Genomic DNA, 27,242 nt, shown 5'->3' with positions numbered 1-27,242 from the left:
ATTTTTTTTTTTTTTTTTTTTTTTTTTTCGATAATTGAACGATTCAGGTTGCAAAATTCATTGTTAATGCTGAAAATCTATAGCATATCATACGTTACGTGCATTATGGATTTTCAGCACTAACAGTGAATGCCGCAGGCTTGGAAGAGATGATCGACGGAGGACGACATCGAGAGATTACAACAGCGAGCGCGTTGTAGTGGATATTAACGATGATCTTTGTCATTAAATCTTATAATACAATGCAGACTACCTAGTGAATATACTGCCAGATTTTGATTAATAAGCTATAGTCTCTCTCTCATTATTTTCAAGCAGCAATCCACGCGCCATTTTACTCTAGCTACCACTGGTTATATGTGCGATACGTTGATTATAATTGCAGCTTCATATTGCTTCATATCAATAAAGCAGATTTTGAATTGTTAAATGAACTCTCTTTTATTCTTTAACCGGTATTTATAATCTGTTCTTATCTTAAGATCGTACGTCTTTTTATATATATATATAATAAGACACTAATTAATGTGATTATAGCATATACATGATATTATATTAAGAATGTATCTACTTAAGAAATTTTTTAATATATAAGAACCGACTATGAATATACCAGCCTTTAATTTGTCCTTTTTCTCGTAAGAAAATATGCAGGCAATTTCAGCCAGCACAATAAACTCGTTTTTTGTTTTATTCAAATTATAACCACCTACTTTTCTATCTCTCTTTCTGTTATCTTGACGATCGACGCGACTGCTTCAGTTTTGATTCGTGAAATTTTTATAGTAGAGTATAAATTTGAACAGCAATGAACGATCATGAAAAATCGAATATCAAGTATCTCCGATCAATTCGTAAATCTTTTGTGGCGAGCCGCTTGTTGGATCTGGGAGACCATCGAGCTCATCCTGATCATCATATTTGATTGCTTAGCGAGGCTAATTGAGCTAGTACTCGTGATGATGAAATTAATATTTCAGGTGACAATAATGCGCTGATACAATAATTACATTTTAAATATATTTTGAATAAGATTGTATATCTTCATCAATTTGAAATAAAGGTTAAACAGATAAAAATGTCTTTTTAAAAGTGGAAGTTTAGAGAGACGCATTTTCTCTAATTCATTTAATTCATTCTAATTCAAGTAATCAGAAATGCGTATATAAGAAGAACAGTATATATTTATATGTTATCCTTATTTGAAGAAAATCTGTAAGAATTAAATAATTGGATTTTTAGGTGATCTGCTTTGTCAGAGATTTGTGTATTGACGCGATGCAGACATTCGCTAATGTTTTTCGAGGAATTGTTAACGTCATTAGCAACATTAGCTGTGACGACGTCGAGGACTTCGCTTCTGCCTGCATTGTCATTGCTTTGTGCACCGGAGCCGTTAAGATGTTCATGAATCTTCTCAAGAGGGTACATACCAAGTATCTCGTGATAATCATTATTGTCAACAAATGACTGACGATTCATACCCGATAATCCGAAGGGTTAAGAGTCACTCGCAAATTAGTAAACAATCGCACTTATCAGTTTTAAAACTCTACCGAAAAGTACACAAAAAATTATTATTTAAAAAAAATTATTACTTTTATATCTAAGATATTTAAATGTTTAACAGTCCAAGTTTCAAAGAATATATAATTCCATTTTATTTCCCAATCTAGGCCAAAACGGGAACTTTCTCGCATTTAAAAAATGAATAAGAAAAGAACAATCATTTTCGAATTATTTTGTTTATATAACAATTGTCAACATCTTTTTATAAGATAATATCTTAACAGTACATGTCGTTTTGGTCGTACTGTCCCCCATTGCTCTCCCTATATTGTGCGATCGCTTGCAAATGTGGTACCCTGCTTTTTAAAATCGTCAAACAAAACGAAGTGCAGGACTTTAAACCGTTCGTACGCATGTCTCGCAAGAAATATTACTATCACATGACATGGAAAGCTACGGTGCAAAAACCAGATAAACTACTTGGTAGACTACTCTTGCGACTGATATTAATCTATCGATCTAGAGAGAGAGAGAGATCCGCGCGTGGTCGCATGGTGCATTATCTATAGTTTTCGACCCGATAGAACGTTACATTAAACATTTATTTAACACGGATGTTTTTAAAGACTAATTGTTTATATTTTATGTATAAATGCAAAACTTCACCAATTTACCTAATTCATCGTAAAAGTTATCGAAATACCAGATTACTTCATTGCAAAAGTCATCAGAATGCAGGGAAAGTAGATTACTTGCTGTAATCATAAAAGAACAGCACTCTTAACAATTTCAAACTTGAAGATATGTACCGCATTGAAGATATATTCTCATTCTCAAACGGTCGTTTTTTTAACATTCGATGCTTTCATACATACGATTGATTTCAATGTTATATTGATACTTTAGAATCCCCACACAAAGCTGTTCTATATGTTTGGGCAACAAAGCGGCGTGACGCAAAGCGGCAATAATAACAATCCGACGACGAGGAGTCATAGCCAGGATGCGTGTCCTCGCGAGAGAAAGACGGGTAGAAGGCCAAAAAATCGATATAACAGGCATTATCGATCAAAGTCATAAAAGAATAATAATATAATTACGTAAGATTTTCTTTGTGAAGTACAAATATTTCTAGAAGATATATTTACATAAACGTTTATTATATGTAACAATGTGTAAGGCGCATATCAAATTTCGTCGTAAAATAGTATATAATTTATGTCGTATTATGTACATAGTGAAATATATATAAAAAATTTGTAACGCTTTTTTACATACCGCTTTTGAACGGATATAACAATATGTCGATTTAAACAATTTTAACAAGCGTTGTAGAAATTTTTCATGTATATGAGCATGCATCAATTTGTAAAAGAGAGACATTGGAACGTTCGTATATATATATTAAAAAAATACATTTTTTTTTAACGCATCTAGAAACATGCGCAATCTCTGCTTTTGCACATTGATGAATATTTAAACGCGTAGAATAACATTCATAAATTATAAAATCTTACACTAGAGAGTCATGGGAAACGTCGTAGTTATAAATAAAAAGATTCGACCTGCAATGAGGCTCGATAATACTTTCATTGTCCTAACTTTAACTTAAATATATTTAATCAGAATGAAGAGTAGCCTTCATGTGAATTGCGTTACACACAATGGATAGTTTAAAGTTTAATCATTGATGATGGTGATGACTAAATTATGTTCCGGCCAAGAAAATGTCTTTGGCAATTGGATCTATAATAAAATATATTAAGACATATATAAAATATTCAGCGCGATCTCAACATTAACAATAACATTGAAGATATTTTTAGATTGATGAATAATAATAATTAAACAAAACTTCCTACATATATTTTATCGTTTTAATAACCTTACAGCAATCTCACAAGTTGTTACCTTGTCTGGTGCGTTCAGAACTTGGAACTCTTCAGCCATTTTCTCGGACAGCTCTTCTGAGAGAAGTACTTGCAACCACGGTCCTTGAACGACATACGGCTTTTCTTTAGACACAAAAGTACCCGTAACCGACGGCGCGACTATTGTAACAGCCGAATGAGACAATATAGATTTGAATGTAAAATGCCTCCCATGCATTACACGGCCCCTAAAATTTTAATATTACATTATTCATCGTAATCACGTTACTGTTGTAGCTCTGTTGCACAAATTTCAATCTATCATGACTAACTTTATTGCCAATGGTAATAACGATCCAGCTTCAAGATTGAATGTTAGGTGTAGTCCGGACAGAGCTCTAATACTATTTTCATCGGAGACATTGACGTCCTGCTGCTCACACGGCGACAGTCTCTCTGTCTTCACAATCGGTTTCACATCCTCGTCATCATCAGAATCGTCCCTTTTCTCCCTGTATCTCTCTGCACTTCTATCGTTTGTTATTTGCACCCACCTGCACCCAAATAATGCCCGTATTAGACTAGAGATTGAGATTGAGATTGAAATTAATCAATCAAAAGAAAGAAAATTAATATCAAATTTAGTACTCACTTTACTTTAATAAATTAAATTCACAATAACAAAGAAAGAGCATACAGATCTCAATGGTAAAATTATTTATTTTAATTTAGAAATATACAAACAAAAAAAAACAAAAGCGACCTAAACGTTTCGGTCTATTTTAGACCATCATCAGTAGTTAATATAATTTAATACAGTATTTGTTATATTTGTTGTCAAATTATTACAGTATTTTTGTTTAATCCCGTTTATGTAAATGGACTCATAAATGGGATTAAACAAAGAAATATTGACAACGTAAGACATCGGTACTGTAAAAATTTGACAACAAATGTATCGAATACTGTATTAAATTATATTATGATTATATACTGATGATGGTCTAAAATAGACCGAAACGTTTAGGTCGCATTTGTTTATTTTTGCTTGTATATTTCTAAATCAAAATAAATAATTTTGCCATCAAGATCCGACGTGTGGCTGTATGCTCCCTTTGTTATTGTTTATATTAGTAGCCACTTATAAGAATTAATTTTAAATCAAATTCAATCTCAATCTCTATCTCTAGTCTGATATGGGCATAAGGCTATGGTATCAAACTCAAATCCAATTAACAACATTATTTCCTAATTCTATTGATCAGTTGTCATCACTTACCAACATTTGGCGGATACACCGCTAGTATTTGACCCGTCTCTCTCAATGCCGCATTGTATTTTCTCAGCTATAGAAGAATCATCCTCCATAGCGGAATGCATTCTTCTCATGTCGGTGACTAACCACGGGCCACAGCCCCTAGCGCTTCTTAACAGATTAACTACACCCAGACCGTTCCAGTGTTGAGCTGCTTGCAGCTCCTCGGAAGTAACGCCGACGATTTGAACAAACGAGACCTATTTTCAACAATAAAAAATCATAACAATGCCACTTATCATGGCATATTCTTTTTTTTTTATTTAATTCTAGATGTAAAGCTAAATATAATAACCAAGTTGTAAATTTTATTTATCTGTAGAAATTTTAATGAGTCTAAAAATCTTCTCAAACCATCATGTTTTAGGAATACGGGCTCGAGCCTTTTGTACATACGTCGCCGTGGGGTGTCGAGATTGACGTCGGAAGCTGTGGGTCTTGTCCCATCAAAATCTGGGTGATACAACCGTTTCCGCCGTCCAGTGGAGCATGCCAAGAGACATGGTCGCCCGGCATCAATGTGTTCCCGGAATTGAAAACATATTTGGCCAATTGCTGCATCACGTTTGCCGGCCATGTGGGCGGCGTCGTCTCGCCCCTTTCACGAGCCAGACGAAAGGTCAACTCGAATCCAAATCCGCTGGGACGGCCTGGGCCAGGTTTGGGATGCAATCGACCGTCGCCGTGTAAATCGGACAATCCTAAACTGCATTAAAATAAACGGAGTATGTGTGAAACTAATGTAAATAAGTGTCTCTGTTTTTTTTTATATATTCTCATTTTTTTAAAAGTAATTTCTGAATATAATAATAAAAGTTGCATTGAATCAAATATAGCGACGAATGAAGGATATATTTAAAAAAAATATATTGTATGTAAAAGAGAAAAATTTCATGATATCTAGCAAAAAAAGTAGACTTTCCGTCAATGGCAAAGTATAATTAGCTGGCGCAGACGAAAAAGGGGAAGTCCGGCGCTTCTATTTCCGACTCCCCGCGATTTAAACGACTTTGTTCCTCCTGCACCCTACACGCTCTCTATATATAGAGAAGCGCGGAATAGTATTAGGACAGCTGTCTGAAATTGAAGAAGCGAGGGTCGCCAGCGCGAAGAAAAAAGGGAAAGGAAACCGCACCCTTTGGCGGAAGATCATTCGTCATTCCGCACACAGATTCCAATGAAACATCGGAATGAAACGGTAGCGTCTACATCTGCCATAGTTTGTAGTCACTTAAACTTAACGAACGCGCATTTTAAATTATATCTCTTATTTCATACAAGCGCATCCTAAATAATACATAAAATCCTATGAAAATAAAAAACACAAACCCTTCCGCTGTTAAAATTATCATACGAGATACTTCAATTTTAGACAGAGTCCAAGTTTCAAAGAATGTAATCACCTTTTACTCCTTAATCAGAATCAAAACGGGTCTTCTCCTGCACTTAAAAAAAAAAAAAAAAAAAAAAAAAAAAAAAAAAAAAAAAAAAAAAAAAAAAAAAAAAAAAAAAAAAAAAAAAAAAAAAAAAAAAAAAAAAAAAAAAATCTTTTCCAAGTCATTTTTTTCTACAGATTTTTTCAAAAGAGAGAGAAATTTGGAGGTTTTTTAAATCTCCTTGTGAAATTTATGATTAAAAGCCTCATATTACAATTACAAAATATAATTTTATCCTATTTTGAAATCAGAAACAAAAAGAAAACGTTCTAAACTCTAAAACATCCAAAATTTATTTCATTAACCCAAAAATTGCTGAATGAAAGATAACAGAATTGATAAATTTTTATAAGATTATTTCTTACAATTCTTAATAAAATACAACTGCGACAATAAATTGCTCGCTCCAGGTTTTTAGATTCAAGATGAGTTGCACAGATTAGAACATCCTATGAATAAATTTTAAACATAACACTGCGTAATCATATTTTTAACAAAGTGTAAACATATTCTTACCTGATATAGTGCCAATGCGGAGGTACTCCAAGGTCTGGGTATCCTGAATTGGCATACATGCTGATGTAGTCGAGGGGATCAGGTCCTCCTAACCTAAAGGGAAAATTCAAGTCAGCTGACAGGATATCCGGTTTTATGTATATAAAAGGGGAGGCTAAATATAGTCATTGTAATCGCCTTTTCTCGCGAGGGAGGAATGGAAAAATCGAGTTCCCATACTTCTCAGAGAAGCGTATCTCTCGTATAATGATTTAAACCAATTTCAGTGCATTGACTCGATAAGAAAACTGATATAACACTTTATAGAAAATCTATCATTATCCAATAGTCAAAAAACAATAAGTATAGAGAATTATGCACGAAACAAGATTAACGAAACAAAATAAGATTAATTCATTAAATACAATTGACAAAATAATTGCTAAAAGATTTCGGAGGACACAAAATGAATCAATCGACTACCTAGCAGGTAGTCATCAATCACCAAGCCAAGTATCCAAGCCACCTGCTCGGCAAAACGCACAAATCTCCCGAGACGTTCTTCGGCAAGAACAATCGGCGTCGTCGCCGTCGCCGGATTCTTACCAATATTTCACGATCGCCGTGACAGTTAATGGATTGCTCTGATCCGGGTAGATCTGCTTGCAGAGGCTGTGCAAGGCGTCCAAGCCTGGAGCTCGTGGCAACGGCGGCGGAGGTGGCAGCGGGACCTGGACCGGCTGACCCGGTAGAAAACACCTCGATAACTCCTCGCGTTCGCGCATATTCACGCCGTACATAAAACTCCGATGGTGCACGCTGAATACACTCGCCTTTGTTTACCCACAATGATCACCGATGGTCACCCACTAGACACACGAACTGACACGAACACACCAACAACAGCAACACTAGACACTGAACTGAAACTGAAGACTGAACAGCGCTGACAAACAAAAGCGTGATCGTGGATCGCCCCCTACGCATGTAACGTAGGCCGTGTTCGGATATGCACTGCCACTACTGAAAATCTACAGTATACGTTACGTGCACTATAGATTTTCAGTACTACCAGTGCATATCCGAACACGGCCGTAGATGAATGATTCGCAGGCGAACTAGGCCCCGGCCCAAAGTCACTAGATTTATAAAGTGCCGTCAGAGTGACGGCCTTTTTCGCATGATAGGCATCGACATGTCGATGATTGAAATACGAATTTGACCTCACAGTAATTTAAGGATAGGTAAAAAGGTTACAGCATTATTGAACGACAAAAACTCCAAAATAAGTTTTAAAAAAAATTCTAATTTTCCAGACAAAAATAGACCAAAAGGTCTGCTCACAAACTTTCACAAAAGAAGATTGCCATTATAATAAAGTCAGATCATAATTTTTTTAAGGATTATAAAATAAGTAGTTACAGGATAATATTTATTATAAGAGTAATATTTATTAACCTCGTGGGAGATTATAAAAAAATGCACGAGTAATCAACTTACATGTAACCAATAACATAATACTAAAATAACACATTCTATAATTGATCTGAATTTTCAATAAACTGAGTAATTTTTTTGTTCATGCTCTAAATATTACAAACTTTAAAAAAAAAAAAAAGAAGAAGAAAGGTTCTCTGAAGTCTCATAATGGTAACTCTTTAATTGATCTGAACTTTCAATAAATTGAGTAAGTTTTTTGTTCATACTCAAGATAATATTACAAACTTTAAAAAAAAAAAAGGTTCTCTGAATAGTATCATAATGGTAACTCTTTAATTGATCTGAACTTTCAATAAACTGAGTAAGTTTTTTGTTCATGCTCTAGATATTACAAACTTCAAAAAAAAAAAAAAAAGAAAAAAAGGTTCTCTGAATAGTCTCATAGTGGTAACTCTTTAATTCTTTTCCCAGTAAGTATGTGTACGTTTATCGACAAATTGTCCTCTTCCTTCTCTGCCACTCGTGTAAGAACGTTCACGTACGACAAAACCATCTCTTCCTTCCTGCAAATCAACAGTCATCATCAATTACAAGAGATTGTGTATATTAAAAGCAGTTAATATGTATAGCGCTAAAGAATTCAATTTAAAATTTGGAAAAAATTTGTAGAATTGAGACAACATGAAACAATGTTATCACTAAAATTATTTTGTTCAATGTTAAAGTACACGTAATTTAGGCATTTTCTAAAAAAATAATTTCTATTTCATACCATGTAATCAGTACTTTGAAAATGTCTTTCATTGTGACTTCTCAATGCATCTTGATTGTTACTTCGATAGGCCACAGCTTTACTGTTACTATCGAATGACTTTCCAGCACCGTTCGAATGTTGGTCAACAAAGTTAGAAGCTTGATCTGGTGTACCAAAACTTTTATATTTGTTATGAGAATATCCATCAACTTGAGCTTTGCAGTCTTCCCTAACATAAAATATTTTGGATTCTTGATTGTAAAAAAACAATTGTCAATTTCATTAATTTTCTTACCAATTATCATAAACACCAGTCGAACGACCATTAGCCACTCCATAATATTTATTAGGCATTCTGACAAAAAGTTCAGAAATTTTAAACTTAATTTTTGTGCACATTGCTAGTTTTACATATACAATGGTATGCAAAAGTTTCCAGCCAGTAACATTTTGCACTCTCATTTATAAAAAAAAAGAAAGCCTGATAAAATTTTTATCTTTATCAGAAATTAATACAAGATGTGGATAACAAAATCTTGTATTAACATTTATTTTATATATACATATATATATGATTATAAGACTTATAGCTTTTCCAAAATTGAAAATTTTTGTATACCATTGTATATATTTTACTATTATTACTTTTATTATATCATCAAATTCTAGAGTCAGAGGAAAAATGCAACATAATATAAAAACAAAAAAAAATACAATTGTAATCTTTTGCATTTTTTCCTATTTTTCTTTTTCTCTTTATTTCGCAAATAAAAATTTTCAGAGTATAATAAAAAAAAGAACAAACCTTAAATACAAAAATTCTTTTCAGTCTCTCTTTATTATATCTAAAGTATAATCACAGTTATAACGACATAAAATTATCAAATATATAAAAAGGAACATAATCACAAAGAAAAAATGTATTGTATATATTTAATAATTCAATAAGAACGTAGACTCAAGAAATTGAATCTAAATAATATGTAAAATTACTGCCAATGTGACCAAACATTAATTGTTTGGGTGAATTATAAGTAACTTTAGTGAAATACATACAATAATATAAACATTTTGATCTTTTATTTAGGTCATCATCAGTATAAATTTGATTGTAATATCAAAATTTGAAAAAGACTATGTCATGGAAACACAATGTACATACATATTAAGTAAACTTAGACCTTAAATGTTTTGATTTGATGAACAAAATTAAGACGTGCAAATCACACAATACACCTATTGATATATTAAAATTAAATTGACTAATTTAATATTGACATGATTGTTAAATCAATGTTGATGACTCGATCATTTGATACAAGGATCTAAACGAAAGGAATGTTTATATTTACATTATATATATATATATATATATATTTCAATAAAGTTACTTATAATTCACACGAACTAGAGTGTTGGTTCATATTGGCAATAATTTTACATATATACATTTAATGTAATACAAGTCTCGACCACAATTGCGTTAATTAATATAAGTTCAAAATTAATATTGATTGACAATTCCATAATACTTGTTATATTTTACGCTTGTACGTTTCAATTGTAAGGAAAATTTAATATTATGATGAACGATGTAATAAAGTGACGCAACGAAGCAACAAGTTCTTGCCAGTTCAATTAAGCCTATTCTACAATGTGCTTTTTGTTCTCAGTTTTTTGCTTTTTGTTATTTTTCACATCTTGTCTTTTTGCTTTTCATCTCGTTTTTCGTTTTCTGTAGTCCGGGATAAAAATTAACGAACTTTGGAAGAAACGAGAAACACGTAAGCAAGAAATAATATCGTCAATAAAATGGCCGAAAAAGGAAAAAATAAAGAGCACGTTGTATAGAATAGACTTCAACCAACGATCGTTATCCGAATCTACAGTCTTCTCGCGCAAGCAAAGTCACGTTCAATGAAACTTACTTGATTATTCGTTATGTCAGCAATATTGCAGCAATTTTAAGCGTCAGCCTTACGCGTGCGGTTCAACTACGCTTATCCAACAGAAAGACTCGTACGAAAATGACCAAGACTGGACGACAATGGCGTTAGCTTTTGGCTTTTGTTTCATTAGTGAGTGATGTATATACTTAAAGAAAATTTGAATCCTGTGATTGTATCACGTGACTATTCGAGAACTTTCATTGGCAGAGAAACGGAAACGGAAATTTGGGGTGGATCTAATCCCATGTCGTGAAGGGTCGACAGGAGAGACCCGTGGAGACCTCTAGTTGAAGATGAATTTTTTATTCCCAAATTACGGCTAAAATACTGGATGGATCGCGTTTTAATTGTGATATTCGTAATTAGGAAAGGCTCCTGAAGGCTCCTACAGAGCTATTTTTTTTGTAAAAAGAAAAAAAAATAATTTTTCTGGTATCTCACTCGATGTGTACTATGGTGCAGTTGAGGTGTACATGATTTTATTAATAAAAATTTTCAAAAATCAATTTGCGAAATCTGTCTCTGTACGAGCCTTCCCAGCAATATAACAAAGAAATCCCAACAGGTTTCATAAGGAAATATTATTTCTTTGAGGAGAAAAATGAGCATAACTAGCTCTGCACTTATAAATACATACCTTTATGCTGAAATTGTGGTTAAAATATAACATAAATCGTGTTTTAATTGTGATATTCGTAATCAGAAAAAGCTCCTGAAAGCTCGTGAGCTATTTTCTTGTAAAAAAGGCATCATAAAAATATGTTCTGATATCTCACCCGAAGTGTACTATAGTGCAAGTAAGGTGTACACATCATTTTATTTAAAAAAGTTTTCAAGAATCAATTTGCAAAACCGGCTCTGTACGAGCCTTCCTAGTAGTATAACAAAGAAATCCCAACAGGTTTTATAAAGAAATAATAGTATTGTTCGTTTTGTCACTCGGGAGCTGCTCGTGAGCTCTTACATCTGATTGGCATATTCCATTAGATCTAAAAATATAAACCAAACAGGTACAAGAGCTCACTGAGCGCTCAGTGAGCGATCGTACTTCTGGATGCACCCAATTAATGCTGCAAATGCTTCGTTGATCAATCAGAAGAAAGAATTTTACGTATTGATCAATCAAAGAATGTTTCGAGGTATTTACAACATTAAGGCCCGTATTCAGAACGCGCTAACAACGATGTTAGCGCGCTAACATGCTATAGTATACGTCACGTATACTATGGAATTTCAGAGATAAAAGCGCGCTTTTATCGATAAAAGTGAATACGGGCCTAAATGAATCACATTCAAGTACACTGGGTTCGTTCGGAGTAGAGTCCTAGATATCAGAGAAGCTTAAGTCAGTATCGCAAAATTACTAAGAAAAGTATTAAAAATGGCGTCGTTTGCGGACGAAATACGAAATCCACCAATCGTCTATTAGTCAGCCATTTTTATTACCACTGAATGAATGTCATGATTGGCTGACAGTCAGCTAATCAGGACGCGGAACATCGGTTGCGCTTCTCTGATATCTAGGACTCTAATCGAAGCTTGGTGACAATAGGTCTGTTCGCGTTGCTTGCACTTTTTGTACTTACCATTTTCGCTTTCTTTCATTTTAAAGCCGAGTATACATCTATCTCACTTTAAGTGCAAAATTATTTGGGAATTTCATGCAACGCGAACAGACCTAGTGGTCCTTAAGCCGGTTGCGCTTCTCTGATATCTAGGACTCTACTCCGAACGAACCCAGTGTACTTGAATGTGATTCATTTAGGCCCGTATTCACTTTTATCGATAAAAGCGCGCTTTTATCTCTGAAATTCCATAGTATACGTGACGTATACTATAGCATGTTAGCGCGCTAACATCGTTGTTAGCGCGTTCTGAATACGGGCCTTAATGTTGTAAATACCTCGAAACATTCTTTGATTGATCAATACGTAAAATTCTTTCTTCTGATTGATCAACGAAGCATTTGCAGCATTAATTGGGTGCATCCAGAAGTACGATCGCTCACTGAGCGCTCAGTGAGCTCTTGTACCTGTTTGGTTTATATTTTTAGATCTAATGGAATATGCCAATCAGATGTAAGAGCTCACGAGCAGCTCCCGAGTGACAAAACGAACAATACTATTATTTCTTTATAAAACCTGTTGGGATTTCTTTGTTATACTACTAGGAAGGCTCGTACAGAGCCGGTTTTGCAAATTGATTCTTGAAAACTTTTTTAAATAAAATGATGTGTACACCTTACTTGCACTATAGTACACTTCGGGTGAGATATCAGAACATATTTTTATGATGCCTTTTTTACAAGAAAATAGCTCACGAGCTTTCAGGAGCTTTTTCTGATTACGAATATCACAATTAAAACACGATTTATGTTATATTTTAACCACAATTTCAGCATAAAGGTATGTATTTATAAGTGCAGAGCTAGTTATGCTCATTTTTCTCCTCAAAGAAATAATATTTCCTTATGAAACCTGTTGGGATTTCTTTGTTATATTGCTGGGAAGGCTCGTACAGAGACAGATTTCGCAAATTGATTTTTGAAAATTTTTATTAATAAAATCATGTACACCTCAACTGCACCATAGTACACATCGAGTGAGATACCAGAAAAATTATTTTTTTTTCTTTTTACAAAAAAAATAGCTCTGTAGGAGCCTTCAGGAGCCTTTCCTAATTACGAATATCACAATTAAAACGCGATCCATCCAGTATTTTAGCCGTAATTTGGGAATAAAAAATTCATCTTCAACTAGAGGTCTCCACGGGTCTCTCCTGTCGACCCTTCACGACATGGGATTAGATCCACCCCAAATTTCCGTTTCCGTTTCTCTGCCAATGAAAGTTCTCGAATAGTCACGTGATACAATCACAGGATTCAAATTTTCTTTAAGTATATACATCACTCACTAATGAAACAAAAGCCAAAAGCTAACGCCATTGTCGTCCAGTCTTGGTCATTTTCGTACGAGTCTTTCTGTTGGATAAGCGTAGTTGAACCGCACGCGTAAGGCTGACGCTTAAAATTGCTGCAATATTGCTGACATAACGAATAATCAAGTAAGTTTCATTGAACGTGACTTTGCTTGCGCGAGAAGACTGTAGATTCGGATAACGATCGTTGGTTGAAGTCTATTCTATACAACGTGCTCTTTATTTTTTCCTTTTTCGGCCATTTTATTGACGATATTATTTCTTGCTTACGTGTTTCTCGTTTCTTCCAAAGTTCGTTAATTTTTATCCCGGACTACAGAAAACGAAAAACGAGATGAAAAGCAAAAAGACAAGATGTGAAAAATAACAAAAAGCAAAAAACTGAGAACAAAAAGCACATTGTAGAATAGGCTTAATTGAACTGGCAAGAACTTGTTGCTTCGTTGCGTCACTTTATTACATCGTTCATCATAATATTAAATTTTCCTTACAATTGAAACGTACAAGCGTAAAATATAACAAGTATTATGGAATTGTCAATCAATATTAATTTTGAACTTATATTAATTAACGCAATTGTGGTCGAGACTTGTATTACATTAAATGTATATATGTAAAATTATTGCCAATATGAACCAACACTCTAGTTCGTGTGAATTATAAGTAACTTTATTGAAATATATATATATATATATATATAATGTAAATATAAACATTCCTTTCGTTTAGATCCTTGTATCAAATGATCGAGTCATCAACATTGATTTAACAATCATGTCAATATTAAATTAGTCAATTTAATTTTAATATATCAATAGGTGTATTGTGTGATTTGCACGTCTTAATTTTGTTCATCAAATCAAAACATTTAAGGTCTAAGTTTACTTAATATGTATGTACATTGTGTTTCCATGACATAGTCTTTTTCAAATTTTGATATTACAATCAAATTTATACTGATGATGACCTAAATAAAAGATCAAAATGTTTATATTATTGTATGTATTTCACTAAAGTTACTTATAATTCACCCAAACAATTAATGTTTGGTCACATTGGCAGTAATTTTACATATTATTTAGATTCAATTTCTTGAGTCTACGTTCTTATTGAATTATTAAATATATACAATACATTTTTTCTTTGTGATTATGTTCCTTTTTATATATTTGATAATTTTATGTCGTTATAACTGTGATTATACTTTAGATATAATAAAGAGAGACTGAAAAGAATTTTTGTATTTAAGGTTTGTTCTTTTTTTTATTATACTCTGAAAATTTTTATTTGCGAAATAAAGAGAAAAAGAAAAATAGGAAAAAATGCAAAAGATTACAATTGTATTTTTTTTTGTTTTTATATTATGTTGCATTTTTCCTCTGACTCTAGAATTTGATGATATAATAAAAGTAATAATAGTAAAATATATACAATGGTATACAAAAATTTTCAATTTTGGAAAAGCTATAAGTCTTATAATCATATATATATGTATATATAAAATAAATGTTAATACAAGATTTTGTTATCCACATCTTGTATTAATTTCTGATAAAGATAAAAATTTTATCAGGCTTTCTTTTTTTTTATAAATGAGAGTGCAAAATGTTACTGGCTGGAAACTTTTGCATACCATTGTATATGTAAAACTAGCAATGTGCACAAAAATTAAGTTTAAAATTTCTGAACTTTTTGTCAGAATGCCTAATAAATATTATGGAGTGGCTAATGGTCGTTCGACTGGTGTTTATGATAATTGGTAAGAAAATTAATGAAATTGACAATTGTTTTTTTACAATCAAGAATCCAAAATATTTTATGTTAGGGAAGACTGCAAAGCTCAAGTTGATGGATATTCTCATAACAAATATAAAAGTTTTGGTACACCAGATCAAGCTTCTAACTTTGTTGACCAACATTCGAACGGTGCTGGAAAGTCATTCGATAGTAACAGTAAAGCTGTGGCCTATCGAAGTAACAATCAAGATGCATTGAGAAGTCACAATGAAAGACATTTTCAAAGTACTGATTACATGGTATGAAATAGAAATTATTTTTTTAGAAAATGCCTAAATTACGTGTACTTTAACATTGAACAAAATAATTTTAGTGATAACATTGTTTCATGTTGTCTCAATTCTACAAATTTTTTCCAAATTTTAAATTGAATTCTTTAGCGCTATACATATTAACTGCTTTTAATATACACAATCTCTTGTAATTGATGATGACTGTTGATTTGCAGGAAGGAAGAGATGGTTTTGTCGTACGTGAACGTTCTTACACGAGTGGCAGAGAAGGAAGAGGACAATTTGTCGATAAACGTACACATACTTACTGGGAAAAGAATTAAAGAGTTACCACTATGAGACTATTCAGAGAACCTTTTTTTCTTTTTTTTTCTTTTTTGAAGTTTGTAATATCTAGAGCATGAACAAAAAACTTACTCAGTTTATTGAAAGTTCAGATCAATTAAAGAGTTACCATTATGATACTATTCAGAGAACCTTTCTTTTTTTTTTTAAAGTTTGTAATATTATCTAGAGCGTGAACAAAAAACTTACTCAGTTTATTGAAAATTCAGATCAATTATAGAATGTGTTATTTTAGTATTATGTTATTGGTTACATGTAAGTTGATTACTCGTGCATTTTTTTAAAATATCCCATGAGGTTAATAAATATTACCCTTATAATAAATATTATCCTGTAACTACTTATTTCATAATCCTTAAAAAAATTATGATCTGACTTTATTATAATGGCAATTTTCTTTTATGAAAGTTTTTGAGCAGACTTTTGGTCTATTTTTGTCTGGAAAATTGGAATTTTTTTTAAAACTTGTTTTAGAGTTTTTGTCATTCAATAATGCTTTAACCTTTTTATCTATCCTTAAATTACTCTGAGGTCAAATTCATATTTCAATTGTTTTCGTTTATCAACAACATACATTTCTAGTCAAAATTATAAAATGCTCATGCCATACAGGTATACATGAAGTAGATGTCTGGGAATCAAGTTTATTTTTATACTTGATTTATTTTAACACTTGAGTTTTCCTATCCAATTATATAAAAGCAATAAAATTAAATTATTAATTTTTGTTAATTATATAATATATATATATATATATATTACATATTTATAAAATATAATACATAAAAATAAAAAAATACTGAATTTTTTTCTTCATCAAACTATTTTTTTTTATTAAATATATTTTTTAGCTATTTGGTATAATATAAATGAAATCAATTAATATCCGCGCTCAAATAAATTTCAAAAATTAATAAACCTAGGTCAAGACAAATTGACCTATCTATACTGATTGTTAAATATATATATATAAATTTATTATAGTAATACTGATATACGGAACGTTTCGACTTCACAGAGTCCTCATCAGCCGTAAAACCTCATGTAAATTGTACTAATTTTGGCAATTGGTATTACATGTCTTAACTATACCGGTGGTAAAACACAAAAAAAATTGTCAGACAGATTTCTTTATCCATTTTTATCTTCAGCGTTGGCCGTCATACTGAGGTTAAATGAATAAGGATCTACGCACAATAGGGGAAATATTAGGCACAGATATTGAATATAAGAATTTTAACTTGTCAGAAAACGCACATTCCACAGTACACTGTTCTGATAGGTTAAAATTCTTTTATTTAATATCTGTTCCTAATATTTCTCCTATTGTGCGCAGACCCTAAAGAAATCTATGATTTCATACTTTTTCCAGCTTTGGACACAAAATACACCAGGGGCAGATACATTAGCTCGGATATTGTAATCGTGGAGAAGAAATTTTTATTCTATGAAACTACTGCGAAGAGTTTTGACAGGAATGAAAACGTGAAAAACGCTTGTTTTATCGATAATACAGACGGGTCCAGCATCACCTTAAGCCCATTCTACATTGGTCGTATCGTAGCATCGTAAGGGGCTACGCAGAATAAAAGGAACAGAGAACAGAAAATAAGAATTTCAACCTATCAGAAATCATATACTGTGGAATAAACAGTGTGTATTCCATAATACATGATTTCTGATAGGTTGAAAATCTTATTCTCTGTTCTCTGTTCCTTTTATTCTAACCAACACACACTTTTGCATAACGCATAAAGCATGTGCATAAGGAATTTCATTGGCCCATTTTCTTATGCATGAATCAATGGACCAATCAAATTCTTTATGTATATGATTTATGCGTTATGCAAAAGTCTGTGCTCCCCGCTTGAGTGTCTGAGACTTTAAATTGACACATCGGATTGGCTGTTGCTACAAATTTGTGACCTGCGACGCCTATGATTCGACCAATATAGAATGGGCTTTAAAGAGAAAAAAGAAAAAATTATTCAAAAAATTCAGCTGAAAGAACTTTTATCTTGGATATCTTGGAATATTTCAGAAGTTACATAGTATATAAAGATACTTTTGAAAAATGTTTTAATAATATTTGTATCAAAGAATCTGAAAAGTTTTATGAAAAATTATAGAAATCTTTTGTATTATGTCGTATTATTCTTGTTTAAGTTTTCACAATCTTTATTTGAATTATACATAGATATATGTATCTTTTATCGTAATTCACAAATTATAACGAAACGGCAATAAAACAGTTGTAGTAAATATAGGCAATCGCGCGTTCAACAGAAAAAGTAGTTTTGTAACCGTACAAATTCTTTAATAATAGGTTCTCGTCAGTTCTCCACTAAATTTAAATATAAACACCTGCATAAATTACATAATCGATATTTAAACATCTTACAACAGTTATATATATGTATGTGCAAAAAAACTGTTATTTCTGCTGAATACAGCTTTTGGTAGTACTTGAGACATTGGATCGGATCGGAGCGATGAAAACAATCGACATTCGACATTGCCATCGATGGTCCACTGACGTTCTATTGCTGATCACGTCATTCCGACCTTTTTCTAGAAGCTTCTCAGACACGCCACTGAACTTCTCGACCGGCGCTCCCAGGGCGCTCCTGTTCTTCTCAGTTTGTGAATCAAAGTAAATCAGTAAACACCAGGTGGTGTGCTGAGTCCCGAAAGGGACGAGTATCTCGTTTAGGAGAGGCGAAGGAGAGTGGAAGAGAAGGAGGAGGAGGAGGCGGAAGAGGAGAAGTGGTAATAACGTGGATAGCATCGAGATCGTTTCCGCGTACCACCCCGCCACACACCACGGTTCTTGGTTGGGATACACGTCCGTGGTGTTCGCATATGCCAGTTCGGAACAGCTTCGGCGGCCGGTAGCGTGATCTGTACGCGCAAGCGTGACACGGGATTTACAGCATGGCGGAGCGCAGGAAAAACAGGAAGCGCAAAGATGTAAGCATCGCATATGGGCATGAATTAAGAAATCCTGAAGGCATGTTGATTGCACTTCGTGATTGACCGACGCCAATCGCGCGTCGCCTCACCGTGCGCGATCGCCCTCGATCTGTCGATTTGCGAAACGTGTCATCGCCGTGATGCGCGGAGTGACGTAGACAGATCTCGAGATACTCTTCCTACGAGTCTTCCTTTCAGGGTCACGAAATACGAAAACGATCGCGGTTTTACAGCTTACGTTTCCCCTTCGACCAGATTTGATATAAACACCCTTCCTCACATCCTTTCTCTGTTTAAGTTTTCTTTTTTTTTTTTTTTTTTTCGTAAACTGTCTAACGTTGCTATTGTTTTTGTAACAGGAAGTAGCCAGTTTGGATACCAAAGGCGCTCAGGACAAACCGTCCAAGGAAGAATACGCGGTAGCCAAGTGGATCCGCAGTAATGTACCGTCAAAGAAGACTAAGTTCGATAGGACTCACATTGTTGAGTACTTTACTGGATCGCGTGCAATTGATGCTCTATTGGAAAATTCACCTTGGAGCACGGTGTTCGAAAACCGTGAGCAGGTCTCCCAGTTCTTGAACCTGATGCTCAGTCACAAGTTCTTTCACAGAGCTAAGAAAGTGGTGATTTCGGAGGAGGAACTCAACAAAATACGGGGCATCAAAAAGAAGACTACGAAAGAAGATAAAAAAACTACTAATAAGGAAGATTCTAAGGAAAACAAAGATGTAGTGGTAAAGGAAAAGGAAGAGAAAGGCGAAGAGAAAATCGACGAACGGAAGGAGCATAAGAAAAAACCAAAAGTAAACGTGAACGTTCACTTGTGTCACTAATTTCTCTTCTTTTATCTCGTAGTAAATGAGACGTTTTATTTTCCAGGTAAGACTAGAAATGCACATTGAACAATGCTTTGTGGATTGTAACGACGCATATGTGTGGATGTACGAGCCGATTCCTGTGTATTATTGGTTCTTTGGTACGCTTGTAGTCTTAGGTGCAATAGGAGTCTGTCTCTTCCCACTGTGGCCCTTAACTATCCGTCACGGAGTTTATTATATAAGTGTTGCCGCTGCGGGATTTCTCGTATTTATATTAGCACTGGTTATCATTAGAATGATTGTATTCTGTCTTCTGTGGGTACCGACATTGGGTAGATGTCATCTATGGCTGCTACCTAATCTGACAGCTGATGTTGGCTTCTTTGCGTCCTTCTGGCCATTGTATCAGGTTAGCAGTCGATTCCATTCTTTTATCAAGAGTGACAAAATGACATTTAAATTTATGGTATAAAAATATTTTTACAGTATGAATATTATGGTTCCACGTCGGATGGCGATAAGAAGGTCAGCAAAAAGAAAAGAAGGAAAGAGAAAGATTCTGATTCCGAGGATGCGCCATTAATGCTGTAAGTTTTGAGATTCTCTCATTGATAAATCATTTTGTGAAGTATAATAATATGTATTTCTGATTTTATATGTTTATGTTCTCAGAGAAGAGAAAGAACCTATAGCAATGGAAACGTCTAACGAGACATCATCTTTATCTAGCGAAGAGAGGAAAATTTTGTCCGATTCGGCCGAAAGAGAAGACGGCAGTGAGGAAGGTTCGGAGAGCGAAAAATCTAATACGAGTCGAGATTTTGTTATGGTTTAAAACGTGAAAGCCAGGCAGTAGATAGCTTCATGTTTGCTGGGACAAACAGCCGTATTAATTGTCGCATTAATCATCACTGAAATCGATATATGCTTGCGATTAATTCGAATGTCGAATTCGACGCACGAATCTAAAAAAAACCGATCGTAGCAGATTCTCCACATTTAATGCATTTAAGGATACGGTCATGAACGAGTGGGAAAAATCGATTGTGACTTTTGCATGAATTTAAGTGAACAGAATTTCCCGTAACTGACATGAATGTAAAGTATTGTCTTTTTAAAAACAGCGTGATACAAGGCATATTTTATTCTATACATGTATAAATATCTATATAAACATATGTGTGTAAAATGAAGAAATCGTGTTAGGCGTAATTTCGTTATCAGTTTTCGTTGAATAAATTATGGTACTGTTCGAAGTCTTCAATCTATTTCAATGCGATCAATGTCTACCGACAATGTAGTTAATATGCACCGAGTTCTCCCCGTTAGATGTAATCTTCGAATCAAGGGAGAACTAATTTAGCTGGAAGAGAGGGAATCTTTACGGGTACAGGACTTGACGTTTTTTTCGTTGTTCGGCGATTTAGCGCGAGTTCCTTTTTAGCAGAAATTAGACCCGATTTTAAATGAATGTATATTCCGAGTTTAATACAAATAATTTATATTTTTATGCGAAATTTCCAATAATAATTATTGTTATCATTACTATTATATTATTATATTATTATTTTTATGATCAACATTATACAATCATCAGGATCTGTAGGTCTTGTGGATCCGTTCGTGGATTTATCTATAATGGAAATAAAACAAAATAAAATAAAGCGTTATGTATCTATTAAATGGTCATTATTTTGACCTGCAATCCCACGTTAGATTAAGGTTGATTGGCCTTAAACGTCATCTTCTGCAGCATCGCGTTGCACATGGCTGCGTAAGGATTCAGAGCGACTAGTTGCGATTTAGCGAAACTCGAGCCAGCCTCAGCCGCACGGGTGAAATCTTCCCTGGCCTTGTCATCTTGCTCCATCCAACGATACAGAGCACCGCGTTGACAGAGTGCTTGAATACCCACCCTTCCTTTTCCTTCGCTCAATTCTACCGCCAGATGCAGATCCTTTAGTGCCTCTAAATAACAATTTAATAAGTGATAATAAAGACGATTCTCTTCTCTAACAATTTTTATAGAAACTCGTTTTCGATATCGTAACTAAAAGTACCTTTATCCCGATTTGCCAGACGTAAAGCTTGCGCTCTGTCATTTAGAATTGACGGCGATTTAGGTGCCTTCTCCAATGCTTGGTCGAAAAGCCGAAAGCATTCGTCGAAGTTTTTCACTTCCGCGCAGACTATTGCCTTTTTTATGATGTCTAATACATCTGGTTCTAAGCGATCCTCTTCGAAGACATCTGTTTCTTCTAAACAAAAAAGATGTGTGCATTACGCACAGAGTATATAAAGAGATATACGTAATTGAGACTTCAAATATTTCAATTGTTCAGAAAAAGATATCTCAAAAATTTCATCTTTATGATGAAAATATAACGCAAGAAATTTTTTTATACGTTGTAATAAATGTTATCTATATTTTTTAAAACCATATCTCTTTCTATATGATTCTTTTTCTATTTTGTTCTTACCTTTATGATAAATATAGAAAGGTAATAATGTACTGTAACGTATACTTTTTTTTTTCCACCATCTTCAAAATTACATATAATACCGATAATACAATATCAAAATTGATCAAAATTTTTTTCAAAAGAATGCGTTTATGTAGTTTAAAATAATAGGTCTAAAATGATTGGACAATTGTCACTATCTATAACATTATCTAACGGTAAAAATACCGAATTGTTGTTTACATGTCACAATTTATCATCTAAATACGTTTATTTCGATATAACACACTGCAGTTTGTAATTGAATGACAACGTAAAATTTTCCATATAATTTTATTCACTCTGCAGACTTCGTAGCCTTGGAGGATGAAACAAGAAACTTTATCTGTTCTCACATCGCGCAGTTCCTTGCATTATTGCATATTCATGACGATCTGAATGTCTCGCGTGAGAATGGCTCGCGCCGGACTTCGCTTCAGACGAATGCGGTTACCCGCGGGCTTTAAGCGTCCACGAATTTTTCGAGCGATCTGAGAAGTCTGCGGTTTGAATCGTGTCCAACTAGTGCAACAAGTGTCTCGACTACACCGTCATTAAGATTGAATGGCAATCTCGGCTTTAAATCGCGCGTCTGAGAGAAGAATTATCAAAGATCATAAACTATACATATATGTATATATTCTTCAGGATTATATATAAATTGGCGCATTGAAAATTTATAAAGAAATAGGTACAGATATGCTCTTAATAACTACACGAAATTAATAATGTATTGTTAATTCAATAGCAGTATTAATGAAACAAATATACGTCGTACTCTTGTTTTAATAAAATGTTATTTGTTTCATTAACTGCGAATAATTTTCATCGTCTCAGGTATTTTTATATCCCTGCAACAGCGAAAAAATATAAAATATTGTTTTAAAGGCAAGAAACGCGTTATATTAATTAAAATCTTTATTTTTTAAACATACTGTGATAATAAATTATTTCATATATTCCGTTCATATTTGTTTTTGATTTCTACTTTTTTCAGAAAATTATTGTAATCAATCCATATCTATACGTATAATATTTTTAAAACACTAATCAATTGGCAAACGATCATTAATATTATACACTGTTAATAATAATTTTCAATTAGACTGCTGTTAAAGAATGTTGACACATTTTTTTGTACTGGATTATATTAATTGTCATTATAGCTACGTACCAATTTCCTGGTAAACTGACAAGTCAGAAAAATCGGACGGACCGAGCAGCTGAAACGGATCGAAAATCGTCTTTAATACAGCCTTGTCACCTTCGCTCAGACTGTCCATGATGTCGACTGAATCTCAATATTTCCATCGCGTTCGATGGAAACTAGTTTCTGTTTATCTCACGTGAGTTAATCATATTGCGTCATAGATTAAATAGATCCGAAGAATGTTGTTCAACAAGCATGTCGTACATTGTTAGATATATCTAAAGAGCAATGGTAAACCAATCTCTCGAGCTAAATAACGTTTTATTATTTTTAATTGCCGTGTGAGTCACAACGTAAATCAAACCATTTTTATCAGTTTTAATTGTTTTAAATTTTGAACAATATTTTTATATTAAAACATGCGTATTTTATAAATAATAACTAAATTTGAGTAAAAAATACATTCTTTTGAATTGTTTATTTCAATTGTTTTAATTAAATTAACAATATAATGAATAGGAGTATAAGAGCGACGATAATTAAAAATGACCTATAATTAAAAATAACTCTATAATATTATACAGAAAGAAAAGTTTTGCTGAAGCATCTAAAAATTTAGATACTTAATAAAAAACAAGATTTGAAAATAATTTTGTTGGACCATTCAAATAAGTATACATATAGGAAGCTGAAATAGATTGATAAAATGTCAGAGCTTTTTTGTTTATGTAACATTGCTCGTCGTGTTTGAAATTCCTACGTAATTATTTTGATGATCCAACAAAATTCTTTCCACTGCTGTACAATATCTATCCAATTTTTTTAATACTTTGGCAGAATCATTTCCGTGTATAATTTGTCATTATTTAATTACAATGTATGAATTAGTGTTAGGAATTCTACTATATATACGGATACAAAGCAGAATCATATAGATTTTCCAGGGTATAACATTCTACTTGATACTCAGATGGCCAGTGTTCGATCTTATCTGGATAAGTGCAGATGGCTTATATGGAATCATTTCATCCTTGTTTATCAAATGTTATACAAGGACAAATAATGCTTGCAAGCGTGTGTCAAACGGACCTCGAGTAGCCGCTATTCAGCCACTTGAACGATTATGCGAGTATCAAGCAGCGCGAGAACGGATATCAATTCCAACTAATTCCTGCAAGAAGCCAGTGTATATTGAATGTCAATAAATCCTCGAGCAGGATTTTCAGGAATGCCACACTCATGATGCAACGTGGTTAACGACCCTCGTTGCGCCGGAGGGACAAAAATCTAACTCTTAATCATGATTAATTTATTTAAATTAACATTTAACTTTTAATTAACTTATCTCAGTTCCGCGGATGAGTCCACCAGGAGTCCACCTCGTCCCGCAACTTGTTATATTACGCCATGCAAAAATCATTAGCCGTGAGCGTGGAGGCATCGTGGATGTCATTAATTTCGGGAATCCCTCATAAGTTATTCTTGACGCGAGCAAGGCAATATATCCGGGAAACTGCCAGCTGGACGTCTAATCGCTATATATTTCTCATAGATCGTCGTAACAGTAAACGCGCGATTTGACGCGCCGTGAGGCGGATTATGCTATATACACTCGCGCAATTCGACGGGGACGGGCGTAACCGCGTGAGAGACGGCCGCGGGAACGGGTCTCGGAGCCGGTTTTCGACGAAAATCGACTACGGGACTCCACGGGACCCGTTTCTTCGTCATTAACCGAGCGCTCGCGCTTGCCCGCGAAGACTCGAAGCGCACGATTTTTCACAATTCCTGGCGTCGCCGCGCCGCGCCGCGCCGCGACTCCGTTACCGTTACCAGGGGACTGTTAAACGGCCTCGTCGTCCAAGCGGGCTTTCCCACGGGTAGAGCGGATCGCGAAGAAACGCGGGAGGACGTTGAGGATTTTCCTTCGTTATGGAAGCCAGAGCATGACCGGTGAACTCCGCTGATGAACGAGCCGCTCTCGTCTCAGGGCTATTTGACTCGAAGATGACCCGCGATCGTGTTGTCTCTCATCGCATGGTCACTTATTATGACAGAGTATCATGGCGAAAATAAAGTGTCACTTTTAAAGAGTGGCCAGCGCAGATTGAATTGCAGGAAACGAAGTTTCTAGGAGGCGAAAAATGTTTACGCTTCTGTTACGCTCTTCTTATATCTGATTTTTACTTTTCCATTTTTTTAGACTTAGATTCAAGATACGATTACGCGAGGCTTTACTTTTTAGGCGAAATAAACGTGAAAAGTGAAAAATTTCTCCATTACCTACAATCCTTACAGAAATCTAATACCGATCGATTTATAACTGAAAGAAGTACTAAAAAAAAAACTGAACAACTAATATTTAAAATCAGTAATTAATTACTGTCTTCCAATATTGGCCAATATTAACGGTTTCTGTAAGGAGATCATAAAATATTCATTCTTCACATTTTCGCCTTAGGAAAAAACATGATCGCTATAGAGTTTAGATATCGTGTAACCACACTTCCTATAACGCTTTTTATCAAATCTCGTTAATCTCAGCTTGTTATAATCAAGTCTGTTATCACGCGCGCTCTCGGAAGGTAAAATACGAGACATTCCTCTTCTCCTCCAGAGACTTTCTTTTTTTTTTTTTTGCATCTTATTATTTTCATATTAACTCGATTGCACACCGACACCAATTGCAATTCGGTTCTGCATTGACCGTTCTTTGTGCACTTTGCGCCTGTAATTTATGAGGAGTTTGAAAGAAATTGAAAAATGAACAACAGAGCAAAGAGCATGATGCGGGAGAGCATCGTGGCAAACGCACCTCGAAATAGAAATCAGCGCGATAATCGAGTAGGCAGCCTCTCTCGCGGCCGCTCCGCGGACGCATATCGCGATATAACCCGACTCGCCGACGGACGGCGGGCCGCGAAAGCGCAGCACACGGTTCAGCGCATTACAATACAGGCTGTGCGCGTCTCGTAATGGAATAAATATTTCATTTCGCGCAGAGCGCGGCCGTAGTACGTGTCCCGTCCTGCGCGTTTTTCCTCCGGGCGGCCGGCCGGCCGGGGCGCAGTGGCGATGCCAGCTCGCTACGCGCGCTCGCGCGCGGGGCCGAAGGGCCCCGTCCCGTTCCGTCCCGTCACGATGGTGGACTTAACGGCCCATAATTCATCGCCGACGTATAATAAATATCGTTAGCTCGTCGTGAGCGCGCGTAGACACGCGGGCAGCGAGCTCACCCGTGCGGGCCCCTTTCCCCCTCCCCCCTCCTTTCTTTCTTCCTATTCTCCCCGCTATCCCTAGAGATTTTATTGTATATGAAAAAAAAAGACCCGTATCACGTGAGACATATGCCATTCGAGTCCGTTCTACGAATCGATATGTCGAGGACCGTGAAGAGCCGTTTCCTCTCAGCCTCTCAATCGAGAGATCGAAAAAATTAAGAATTTTCTCGATTCTTTTCGGCTACCATATCTATAAAATCACAAGAAAAGAATATACCTACATATTACGTACTTATATATTTTTTAAAAAAGATAAGCAGAAGGAAAGGGAGTATAATTTTTTTTTATTAAATATAGATACATATTTATAAAATGAGAAACTTTTATAATATAATTTTTATTAACAATTCTTATTATATAACATAATTTGATAAATATAAAATTTTATAAGAATTAAAAAATAAAATCCTTAAACTTTCCTAGCAGTTGTGTTCA

At 34.4% G+C, this 27,242-nt stretch overlaps 6 protein-coding genes across 8 annotated transcripts; 3 read left to right on the top strand and 3 right to left on the bottom strand.

Annotated features, from left to right (window-relative positions):
* Positions 1–818: 818 nt before the first annotated feature.
* On the top strand, positions 819–3,168 carry LOC108775945 (uncharacterized). 2 transcript variants are annotated; one of them, XM_018542420.1, is made up of 4 exons: positions 819–980; positions 1,243–1,425; positions 2,416–2,609; positions 3,136–3,168. In XM_018542420.1, exons 1-3 carry the CDS (start codon positions 819–821, stop codon positions 2,587–2,589), a joined length of 519 nt encoding a protein of 172 aa, XP_018397922.1. In that variant the 3' UTR covers positions 2,590–2,609; positions 3,136–3,168. The 2 variants fall into 2 exon arrangements, with proteins under 2 accessions (XP_018397922.1, XP_018397921.1); XM_018542419.1 differs by lacking the exon at positions 3,136–3,168 and having other exon boundaries at positions 2,416–2,687.
* Su(fu) (suppressor of fused) lies at positions 2,959–7,544 on the bottom strand. The gene is made up of 7 exons (XM_018542418.1): positions 7,233–7,544; positions 6,648–6,740; positions 5,092–5,401; positions 4,660–4,895; positions 3,713–3,934; positions 3,421–3,628; positions 2,959–3,255 (listed from the first exon to the last, which is right to left on the bottom strand). The coding sequence occupies exons 1-7, from the start codon at positions 7,424–7,426 to the stop codon at positions 3,190–3,192; spliced, it is 1,329 nt and encodes a 442-aa protein (XP_018397920.1). The 5' UTR covers positions 7,427–7,544; the 3' UTR covers positions 2,959–3,189.
* An 829-nt stretch (positions 7,545–8,373) lies between these two features.
* LOC108775963 (ribonuclease H) lies at positions 8,374–10,883 on the bottom strand. Its single transcript, XM_018542439.1, has 4 exons — positions 10,749–10,883; positions 9,116–9,175; positions 8,839–9,049; positions 8,374–8,629 (listed from the first exon to the last, which is right to left on the bottom strand). The coding sequence occupies exons 2-4, from the start codon at positions 9,172–9,174 to the stop codon at positions 8,522–8,524; spliced, it is 378 nt and encodes a 125-aa protein (XP_018397941.1). The 5' UTR covers position 9,175; positions 10,749–10,883; the 3' UTR covers positions 8,374–8,521.
* A 2,814-nt stretch (positions 10,884–13,697) lies between these two features.
* Positions 13,698–16,207, top strand: LOC108775923 (ribonuclease H-like). Its single transcript, XM_018542387.1, has 4 exons — positions 13,698–13,832; positions 15,406–15,465; positions 15,532–15,742; positions 15,952–16,207. Exons 2-4 carry the CDS (start codon positions 15,407–15,409, stop codon positions 16,057–16,059), a joined length of 378 nt encoding a protein of 125 aa, XP_018397889.1. The 5' UTR covers positions 13,698–13,832; position 15,406; the 3' UTR covers positions 16,060–16,207.
* Positions 16,208–18,735: 2,528 nt separating this feature from the next.
* Positions 18,736–21,354, top strand: Trp1 (translocation protein 1). Its single transcript, XM_018542383.1, has 5 exons — positions 18,736–19,051; positions 19,414–19,860; positions 19,937–20,284; positions 20,362–20,462; positions 20,548–21,354. Exons 1-5 carry the CDS (start codon positions 19,016–19,018, stop codon positions 20,708–20,710), a joined length of 1,095 nt encoding a protein of 364 aa, XP_018397885.1. The 5' UTR covers positions 18,736–19,015; the 3' UTR covers positions 20,711–21,354.
* A 107-nt stretch (positions 21,355–21,461) lies between these two features.
* Positions 21,462–23,659, bottom strand: LOC108775922 (tetratricopeptide repeat protein 36 homolog). Of its 2 annotated transcripts, XM_018542386.1 has the most exons (4): positions 23,551–23,659; positions 21,936–22,133; positions 21,575–21,843; positions 21,472–21,508 (listed from the first exon to the last, which is right to left on the bottom strand). In XM_018542386.1, exons 1-3 carry the CDS (start codon positions 23,657–23,659, stop codon positions 21,593–21,595), a joined length of 558 nt encoding a protein of 185 aa, XP_018397888.1. In that variant the 3' UTR covers positions 21,472–21,508; positions 21,575–21,592. The 2 variants fall into 2 exon arrangements, with proteins under 2 accessions (XP_018397886.1, XP_018397888.1); XM_018542384.1 differs by having other exon boundaries at positions 21,462–21,843.
* Positions 23,660–27,242: the final 3,583 nt, after the last annotated feature.

Source organism: Cyphomyrmex costatus, unplaced genomic scaffold (genome assembly GCF_001594065.2).
Source record: "Cyphomyrmex costatus isolate MS0001 unplaced genomic scaffold, Ccosl1.0 scaffold330, whole genome shotgun sequence".
NCBI lineage: Eukaryota > Metazoa > Arthropoda > Insecta > Hymenoptera > Formicidae > Cyphomyrmex > Cyphomyrmex costatus.
Note: the sequence above shows the minus strand (reverse complement) of the source record. Positions and strands in the feature narration are given on the sequence as shown.

Bases quoted from the DNA above. Each gene is read 5' to 3' on its own strand.
- Trp1 (XM_018542383.1), top strand. From the start codon at position 19,016: ATGGCGGAGCGCAGGAAAAACAGGAAGCGCAAAGAT. The intron at 19,052-19,413 runs GTAAGCATCGCA...TTTTTGTAACAG, and splicing joins AAAACAGGAAGCGCAAAGAT to GAAGTAGCCAGTTTGGATAC. The intron at 20,285-20,361 runs GTTAGCAGTCGA...ATATTTTTACAG, and splicing joins CCTTCTGGCCATTGTATCAG to TATGAATATTATGGTTCCAC.
- LOC108775922 (XM_018542384.1), bottom strand. From the start codon at position 23,659: ATGGACAGTCTGAGCGAAGGTGACAAGGCTGTATTAAAGACGATTTTC. The intron at 22,134-23,550 runs GTACGTAGCTAT...TTTTTTGTTTAG, and splicing joins GTCAGTTTACCAGGAAATTG to AAGAAACAGATGTCTTCGAA. The intron at 21,844-21,935 runs GTACTTTTAGTT...ATTGTTATTTAG, and splicing joins TCTGGCAAATCGGGATAAAG to AGGCACTAAAGGATCTGCAT.
- LOC108775945 (XM_018542420.1), top strand. From the start codon at position 819: ATGAAAAATCGAATATCAAGTATCTCCGATCAATTCGTAAATCTTTTG. The intron at 981-1,242 runs GTGACAATAATG...TTGGATTTTTAG, and splicing joins TGATGAAATTAATATTTCAG to GTGATCTGCTTTGTCAGAGA. The intron at 1,426-2,415 runs GTACATACCAAG...TTGATACTTTAG, and splicing joins TCATGAATCTTCTCAAGAGG to AATCCCCACACAAAGCTGTT.
- LOC108775923 (XM_018542387.1), top strand. From the start codon at position 15,407: ATGCCTAATAAATATTATGGAGTGGCTAATGGTCGTTCGACTGGTGTT. The intron at 15,466-15,531 runs GTAAGAAAATTA...ATTTTATGTTAG, and splicing joins ACTGGTGTTTATGATAATTG to GGAAGACTGCAAAGCTCAAG. The intron at 15,743-15,951 runs GTATGAAATAGA...GTTGATTTGCAG, and splicing joins TTCAAAGTACTGATTACATG to GAAGGAAGAGATGGTTTTGT.
- LOC108775963 (XM_018542439.1), bottom strand. From the start codon at position 9,174: ATGCCTAATAAATATTATGGAGTGGCTAATGGTCGTTCGACTGGTGTT. The intron at 9,050-9,115 runs GTAAGAAAATTA...ATTTTATGTTAG, and splicing joins ACTGGTGTTTATGATAATTG to GGAAGACTGCAAAGCTCAAG. The intron at 8,630-8,838 runs GTATGAAATAGA...GTTGATTTGCAG, and splicing joins TTCAAAGTACTGATTACATG to GAAGGAAGAGATGGTTTTGT.